Here is a 9,415-nt window from a genome sequence, read left to right on the forward strand (position 1 = left end):
AGACTTCAGATACAGTATTAGGGACCACTAAGGTCTATATAAAAGCATCCAAAGAGCAGCATGTCATGGGACCTTTAAAGAACAGCCATGTCAGCATTAATATTAACATTTCTGACCAAGATCAATTAAAAACATTGAGTTTCCATGTGCAGTAAATCCGGGTCCAGCTGATGAACGTTGGCGCACTAACTGGCCCTTTGATCAATACAAACCCATCTTGACAGTGCTGATCTTTGAGGTAATGGATAACCAGACGCTACTAAAACAGAAGAGTCGATGAGTAAGAGACATGGCATAGTTTAAGGCATAGGCATAATTTACAGGGGGGGGGGGGAGGTTCCAGCAGTCAAGCAATGCCCTTGAAAGGTCAGTCTTGAGATAGGGCTTGATGGTGTAACTACAAGATGGAAGTTCACTCCATCGTAACTGGGAGCATCTTTTTTTCTGTTGTACCTGTGCGGTATGTTACGGAGTTTCAGGGACTGCTAACTTTGTGGAGGCATGTGGACACTTTTCTTAGTGCCACTTTCTGATGGAACAAGGCTCTAATACGGCACCTCACTCACTCTTTTTTGCTTTCTAAATGCATATCATTGACTACAGAAAAGCCCCCCCCCCCTCTACTTTTTCATTCAATGCACAGCTCTCTCTCTCTCACACACAAACACACACACACACACACACACACACCCACACACGACGCTCCAGCACTCAGCATGCCCTGCTATTAGGCTGTCAGTTAGGCCAATAGAATAAGTGCTGTGGATTAGGCAGACACACACACACACACACACACACACAGAGGGAGGATGGACAGCATACCAAACAGAGCGGGGCACGAGGTGACAGACATCCTGTCATTAAGCTCACACACACACACACACAAACAAACACACACACACAGAGCAGAGGAAACAATTATAGCCACTCAGACAGTCGATAGCAGCGAGACATAATCAACTTAGTGTCATTTTTCTTCTTTTCTTGACCTCCTGTCATCCTTTGTCTTTGTCATTTCCTCCAACCACTCCTCCTCCTGCTTTTCTGTCTTTCTCTCCTCCTCTTCTTCTTCTCTCTCCTCCTGCTCAGCCAGACACTGAGTGATGAACGAGACGACAAGACTCTCTCTTTTACCAGTCTTGTCCTTCGCCTCCGATTTGCCTTCAATCTCCTCTACGGCCTCATCCTTCCCTTTATCCTCACCTCCTAATTCTTCCTCCTCCCAGTCTTCCTCACTGATGTTCCCTTCTGTGCTCTTTCCTGTCTTGCTCACCATCGTTTTCCTCTCTTCTCCTACCATCTCTTCTGATCTCTCCTCTCTTACTATATCTTCTCCTTGCTCATCCACCAATATAATAGTACATTTTATTTCAATAGTGCTTGTCAAAGTACTCATAGACACTTTACAAGAAAACTGCGGTAAATACAATAAAAGCAGATGAAGCAATAATACAAAAACAAGGGCAACGGTAAAAGCAGCAGCTAACAGTAGATAACGTGTGATATTATGATATATAGACAGGGTGAGGGCTGTTCTAAGAAGATGAGTTTTGAATACGTCGGTACGGTCACTGATGCACTCCTCTCCTTCTCTCTCCTCCCTTCTCCAACACTCTTTACCCATGGGTCCTCATCTCTTTCCTCCCATCTCTCCCTCCCTACCCTCTTCTCGGCTCACATCCTCCTTCTCTTTCTTACTCATCTTTCCGTCCCGCTGTCTTGCCCTTTCTCTCTTTAGCGCCGTCCTTCTCCTCTATCTCTTCACATCTTCCTCTCCTCCTCCCCCGCAATTAAAGCTTTTCCATTCTTTGCCCTTGCCCTCCCACCTCTTCCTGTCATCCCCCCCACTGCACATTCCACTGCTCTTTTCTCTGCCTAAATAAAACCCCATGTTCTCTCCCCACCTTCACCTCTTCACCATCCCGCTCTCCACTGTTTGTATGACGCTGTCTCTCTCCGTGTCACAGTCACAGGAAGCATGACACCCACACTCCACACTAATCAGATAAAGGGCTCCATAATTGGGGGAGTTGAAGGCAGGTGATTTGATCAGAGCCAGAAACTTCTCCTCCTTCCTCCAACATGTCAACACACTGGGCGAACGAGTCAAGGAGAAAGTGATAAAAGGTCATTTTCCTGATCCTTTTCGTACTTATTCCCTTCTGTCCTTTCTGCCTAAGAAATCTTATTAAGGGAAATAGAAATTACACACACACACACACACACACACACAACAGGGGCGTAGTCGTCACCTCCAGATCCGACCGGATGTTTCAACAATTAGCGAGCACTGGAGCTCAAAGGCACAGATCAGGAGCACAGCTGCACCCCGCACACCCACGGCGATGAAAATACAGCCTTGTCTAACACATGTCTGGCTGCAATTAACGATTATTTTCTCCAATCATCCATTAGTTGCTTACTCTACAAAATGTCAAAATGGGGAAAAATGTCAGTCAGCATTTCCTAAAGCCCAAGATGACGTTTTCAATTTGACCTCCTGGATGAGGATGGACAGACAGAAGCACTCAGGGTGAGATCACTTTCTTCTTCACTGGCTCTCTGTCTGTTGTCATTCCAGCTGAATGGGTTGCTTCACACTTTCTCTAAAACAAAACCCAGCTGCTGGAATTGGAAAAAGAAGAACGATTATTACAATAACTAGAGAGAGTGAGTGTGTGCGTTTATGGATGGATGGATGGATTGGATGTACCAATATCGCCCCCCAACGGAACAGGGACGAACATTCTCTCTCTCTCTCTCTCTCTCTCTCTCTCTCTCTCTCTCTCTCATAAAAAAGGAAGAAAAAAGTCTGAAAAAATTATTTATATATAATATTTGCTCCTTTTCATAAGCAGATGAGACTGTAATGCAAAATGTACTATGAAACATTTCCAAATACAGCTCCAATTCATTTCTTAAGACTGGGTTTTAAACATTGTTTTCTCTCCTGCATCTCGCTTTAAATCCATAAAACACACACCATGTGTTTTAGGGATTTAATCCGACATCGAAGCATTTATTTGGCCAAATACATTTTTTTTGTTTGACCATAACGCGCTATGTAGCGCTTTAGCTGCGCCATTACGCACGGATGGAGGGACTGCTGCTCCGCCGCGCTGCAGCCCGCAGCAGAAGACAGAGCCAGAGGGGGACAGAGAGAGAGAGAGGGAGAGAGAGGGAGAACTTAGTGTGTGGATCCAGTCTTTCCTTCAAAGTAGCCTCTTTTTGCGGCCTTACAAGTTATGAATACCAAGCAGAAGGTGCTGAGAGAGGGGCGGGCTGCACTGCAAACATCGCTGATTTAAAGAGAGGAACTTGTGAAAATGGGTCTCGCTTGCTCGAGTCACGCGGAACCCCCTAAATCCTGCCTAGTCCTCAAAGAAAGAGACAGAAAAGCAGGTTTTAACTCGTGGGTCATGCGAAACATCAGCCCATAACCATAGTTACAGCGACACAGCGTGCTTGTTTTCTGTCTCTACGTAATATTTGTGTAGCAATCATTACACGTTTCAGCGTCTTAATAAGCGCACTTTCATTTCATCTCCATTTTATCCGGATTGTAATTCAGGACATTTGTGTTTCATGTGAGAGTAACTTTCTATCTGCGCTGCTGGCGGCCGTTGGCTCGTGTTATATATGTGCAACGCTTCGGTTAATGGTGATTTAAATCGGAATCATCACTGATTGTAAGACTTGAACACTCCGCCAACTCGCTGAGCCTCTTCTGCGCGTAACAAGTGCCAGCGGAGAGGCGCTGGCTCCGGACCGCTGTGCGGGGATCCCGAAGCTTCTGCTCCGGGAGATGGAACTAGCAGTTGCACATTTGCCTGAAATGTTACAGCATCGGGTGTAGTTGCTGTTTTTAGAGGCGCATTAAAAGGCATTAGCCGATTAGACCCCAGATCACTCCTGTGTGTGGAAAAGTTAAATATAAAGCCTCACAGTGTCTGGAAGGGAACGGACTTCTACGAGAGTAACCAGCACCTTGTCCCACCCTACGGCGGTACAGGGATGTCCGTGCGTGTTTACTGTAGCACAAGACAAAAACCTCATCCCAGGATAAATAAATCAGGGGACAGCTTATAAAAACATGATCGCAGCTTTGCGCTCAGACGGAGCCAGGACGCACCGGTCCGCCTGACTCCAAACACCCTGCGGGATCACTGCGGAATGTATCCTACATCAAAACGGAACCACATCCAAGTCACGTATAAAGCCCATACAGCAAACAGTCCACGCGCACTGGACGCTTTATGGAGCAAAACCTCCAGAAAGCGTTCACAACTTCGCTCCAGACCTCCGGTGCGCACATCCGATCTGCGCGGGAGAGCTTCATCCGATGAGAGGAGCTCCGAGCAGCCGTCAACATAAGTCAAACTATCGCTGTTACCACCTAACCCAGCTATATTCACAGGCATAAAACACTGGTTTCCATAAACAAGTGGTGTAAGGCATTTTCTGCGCGCACTCACAGGTAGAACTGCTGTTCCACAAATGCAAATGTGTTAAAAACTGACTTTAGGAGGTGTTTAGGAGGGGTTCAAAATGTACAAAAAAATACAGAAACAGATACATGGCGCTCCCAAAAAACTGACGAAATGCACAAATCAACGTGCATGTGCACTTTATGTTGTGCCACCACAGCGCCGTGGCATTTATTACCGAGTCAGAATCCAAAGAAATCCTCAAAAGCGCAAAAACCCCCAGAAAATATCAGTGTGAGTTGATTTTTTTTATCCACAAATTCAACAAATAAAACGCGTTACCTGGAAAGAATTGTCCAGCAGTAAATCCCAAAACTACAAAGTAGAGGAAAGCTGCAGGCAACCCGAGAGAATTACTCCGTTTATCCATGTTTCCCTTCTTTTTCTTCTTGTTTTGCTCAGTCGTGCGGGTTATTTTACATCCCGTCTGGTCCTTAAACTGCTTCTCCTTAGTTCGGGATAACAACAGTGACAGCAGTCACTCAATCCTCGCATTGGTGGAGAAGAAGAGACGGAGAGACACAAGTAGAAGCGAACACACAAGTTGGAGGCGAATAAACAGGAGCCGGTCCGCCAGAGCGGGTCTGTGTGTGCGCTTCAGGGCGCGCGTGTTTGCCACAGTGTGTGTGTGTAAGGTTAAGGGGTACAGTGTGTGAGTGTGCGCGCGCTCAGACGGTCTCTGACTGACTGTTGAGTTGGAGAGGAACGGAGAGCAGTGCGCACCACGCCGTGTGCCAGACACCCGCGTAAAGATGGGCGCGTAAACGCGTGGAGAACTTCCGATAGAGAGTTTCAAAATAAGACTGATTGGCAGAAGAAGGGTCGGTGGATTTCCTCAGCAGGGACACAGTCATGAGGCATCCTCGAGAGGGGTACGATTTGGACAGTTAAAAACGAATGAATATTATTGGTTTCAATTTGGACAAGTTAAGGATGTTTATTCAAAAAGAAAAAATTACACTTTTTGTTTTTTCAAACCCTGTACCTTAGACATGAAGTAGCCTAATACTAAAGCGCGGAAGAGGAAGGTGTAACTTCTAACAGCTGTAAATGAGAGGAAGTTGCAGTCATTGCACCATGGAGTTATAGGACACAGGGAATAAAAAACCAGAGCAGCTGTTCCATTTTTACATCATCTATTTGGCAGCACCACGTCTATTTAATGCAGCCTAATGTCTCCATACACACTGCCTGTTGTTCCTCTCTAAATCCCCCACTGCAGGCCTTTATTTGAGGGGCCAGGAGCCCGATCTCCCGCAGTCTGCCCTGGTTTCCGCCAGCCTGACTATGCTGAAGGTCTTTCCAGTTGTCTGGCTTCCCCCCGGTCCTACTGCCTGGATCCTCCGCAAGGATAGGATTCGCACACAGTCTCTACTCTACTCTACTCTACTGTGTGTGTGTGTGTGTGTGTGTGTGTGTGTGTGTGTGTGTGTGTGTGTGTGTGTGTGTGTGTGTGTGTGTGTGTGTGTGTGTGTGTGTGTGTGTGTGTGTGTTTGTGTGTGTGTGTGTGTGTGTGTGTGTGTGTATGTGTGTGTGTTTCTGTGTGTGTGTGCGCGTGCGTCTTTCCTCTCTGTTGTCATTAGATCCCTCCCAGTCCACTCATTTTACTGTCAGGATTTCTAGTTCAAGGTCTCTCTCTCTCTCTCTTTCCAATTCAATGTGATTTTATTGACATTAATGTCAGAAATAACAATATTGCCAAAGCATCAAGGATAATAATGTGAAGATAAATACTTACATATAATTCATTGAGTAAACTGAAATGTTACATTTAGAATAATAAAACGCAGGAAAGCTACAACAGTATATCCATATACAGTCAAATGTAAGAAAGAAGCAAACAAACAAAAAGATGATCTCTCTCTCTTTCTCTGTTTCTCTCTTTCACACACTCTCTCTCTCTCTCTGTCTCCCACAAACACACACATATACACCTGATTGTGTGTGTCTTGGTGACAGGGCCATCCCCGTCATGCTATCTGGACAATAGACAAAGGATCCAACTTTGCAGTCCTACACACAGTGCAGAAAAAGCAGATCAGAAGTTAACCTGCAGCCCGAGGCTGAGGATGCACACGTGTGCTTGGTGCTCCAAAGGAAACACCTGCTGGAGTCCTGCTGGACTATTTGCAACTGGAATTTCCCAACTCAGAGCTTGCTGACTAAGACAAGTGCATGGAACCAGTAGTCATCGACAAGAATGAGAAATAAAGGCCAGTATTACTAGAGAGACTAGATTGGGTTACTGGTGATGGTCTGAACATTATGATGTGACAAGATAAACGATGTGATTGGTGCAGCTCGCCTCTGGCCCCGCCTACATCAGATACACCAATGTGATTGGTGCAGCTGGCCTCCGGCCCCGCCTATGTCAGATACACCGATGTGATTGGTGCAGCTTGGCTACAAGGGCATAGTTAATGAGCGGCATTACTTCTCAGTCCCTCCCCCCTTTCTGCTAAAGCCCTAAAAGATCTCATAAGCCCCTCCCCCCACAAGGGGGAGCTGTGCACGATAGAACGCGGGGAAACCTACCTGCAGCTCGAGCGTGGGGACATGCATGTGCATGAGCAGTGATGGACATGCAGTTAGACCCCCCCCCCCCCCTGTCTCTGATTGGTGCATCTGAACAGGGAGTGTTGAAGTTTTTCAAATCGCACTACAGACTGTAGGTGGCGCCAGAGGAGCCATGTACCAGATGTAAAATACTAATTAATGGTAGAAAGTCAATATTACTTTTGATGTGTCATTTTTAACAATCAATATTATGTTTTGATGTGTTCATGATGGTGTTGTTGCTCCAAAGTTACATTTTGTCTCTTTCTCAACTTATTTTGCTGTTGTTGACTGCATCACCTAATTTAATCACTGAAGAACACCACAACCCCAAAATGTATCTTTTCTTACATTTTTAACATTATATTTAAAACCAGCCATGCTGAATAATGCACCTAAACTGCTACTAACAGGAGTGTGACATCTTCCTGAGCCTGGTGCCCTTCACAGGTCCCTACTGACCGTCTGCTATTTGTCCCCGTCCCTTTAGATGAGCGTGACACGGAGTGTTCAATCTAACAAATTCCAAGCAGCCAGTTGGGAGGGTCCTGGCATTTTTGCCTCGCCTCAGGTCAACAGGTAAATTGGTATTTAGGTATTGGTAGAGCAGTGATCAATACCACCTGGACTTCAGAAGAAATGGCCATTTAGGCTGAGATTGGAGAGTCATGGTCCAGGTGCTGGCCCGTGCACAGCCACATTAAAGGGGGCTGGAGCACCGGCCCTTTTTCTTACTCAAGAAAAAGTACCCTTTTTCGGTTTGTTGTTTTTATTAATTTTTATATAAATATACATACTGTATACTGTATATTCATGTAGATATACTGTATGTACATATAAATAATCAATTTGTTTGTTGAATAAAAAGGAAATGGCTGGTCGAGAGATTAATCTTTGTTGAGTTCCGATACCCTCCCTCCCTTCTTAAACTATTTGTTTTTATCAAGGCTGCAGCCAGGAAAAGAAAGGATACGGAAAAAGAAGAAGAAGAAGAAGAAGAAGAAGAAGAAGCGCCAGGAAACAGCAAATAGCAGCAAATGGCTAAATGCGAGATTAAAACCAGGTAACAAAAGCAACACACAAGAGGTTACATAACTCAGATGAGGTATGTGCAATGACAGAGATCTTCAACAGGGGGTCCGGGACCCCCCTGTTGAATAGTATAATGCATAGTAATAGTAATGCATTAAACGTCTCATGACATGGTGCTTTTTGGATGCTTTCATATAGACCTTAGTGGTCCCTAATACTGTATCTGAAGTCTCTTTATATAGACCTTAGTGGTCCCTAATACTGTATCTGAAGTCTCTTTATATAGACCTTAGTGGTCCCTAATACTGTATCTGAAGTCTCTTTATATAGACCTTAGTGGTCCCCTAATACTGTATCTGAAGTCTCTTTATATAGACCTTAGTGGTCCCTAATACTGTATCTGAAGTCTCTTTATATAGACCTTAGTGGTCCCTAATACTGTATCTGAAATCTCTTTATATAGACCTTAGTGGTCCCCTAATACTGTATCTGAAGTCTCTTTATATAGACCTTAGAGGTCCCTAATACTGTATCTGAAGTCTCTTTATATAGACCTTAGTGGTCAATAATACTGTATCTGAAGTCTCTTTCCCAAAATTCAGCATTGGTCCAGAATTCCAGCCACCAGAGCCAGTCCCCCAATGAGCTTTCCTTAGTATGTGCCTTTTCTGTAGCTTTTGACCAACCTGGCCACCAGCATGCAATCTTGATAATTATCCATAAACACATACAGAGTGTCTCTGCTGCATTTTGCTCATGCCCCTTCTCCATCACTCCAACGCACTCTTCTTAGAACCAGTTCAACCCAATTAAATTTAAGGAGATTTATTGGCACAAGGACGCTCCCACCTTGCCAGAGTCGGCATATGAAGAAGAAAAAAAAAACTCAGGCGGAAGGTTGTAATGGTGAGAGTGATCCAAGCACACTGTTGTACAACAAGAACTGAGAGACAGGAAAGGGGGGCATACTGGAGTTTTAACTCTGTAAGTTTGAGTTTATACGTACATATTGCTAAATCATCTATGGTCATAAAGCTGGGTCATAACTGACAGAATGGGATCCAGGGTAGAAGCGGCCGAAATGGGTTTCCTCAGGAGGGGGGCTGGCGTCTCCGTTAGAGATAGGGTGAGAAGCCCGGGCATCTGTTGGGTGGGGGGGGGTCCTTCAGGTCGAAAGGAGCCAGTTCAGGTGGTTCGGGCATCTGGTAAGGATGCCTCCTAGGGGCCTCTCTAGGGAGGTGTTCCAGGCACGTCCAGCTGGGAGGAGGCCTCGGGGAAGACCCAGGACTAGGTGGAGAGATTATATCTCCATTCTGACCTGGGAACGCCTCGGGATCCCC

The 9,415-nt window shown here is 45.4% G+C and overlaps 1 protein-coding gene across 12 annotated transcripts in view; it reads right to left on the reverse strand.

The window, feature by feature from the left end:
- ptprt (protein tyrosine phosphatase receptor type T) overlaps window positions 1–5,195 on the reverse strand; it is a 329,101-nt gene extending 323,906 nt beyond the window's left edge. For all 12 annotated transcript variants that reach the window (XM_034869764.1, XM_034869761.1, XM_034869760.1 and 9 more), the window contains exon 1: window positions 4,770–5,195. In XM_034869764.1, the coding sequence (XP_034725655.1) occupies window positions 4,770–4,857 (88 nt within the window). In that variant the 5' untranslated portion in view covers window positions 4,858–5,195. The remainder of the gene's footprint in view (window positions 1–4,769) is intronic.
- Between the last annotated feature and the right edge of the window lie 4,220 nt (window positions 5,196–9,415).

The sequence above is a fragment of the Etheostoma cragini genome, chromosome 4 (assembly GCF_013103735.1).
Source record: "Etheostoma cragini isolate CJK2018 chromosome 4, CSU_Ecrag_1.0, whole genome shotgun sequence".
NCBI classification, from domain to species: domain Eukaryota; kingdom Metazoa; phylum Chordata; class Actinopteri; order Perciformes; family Percidae; genus Etheostoma; species Etheostoma cragini.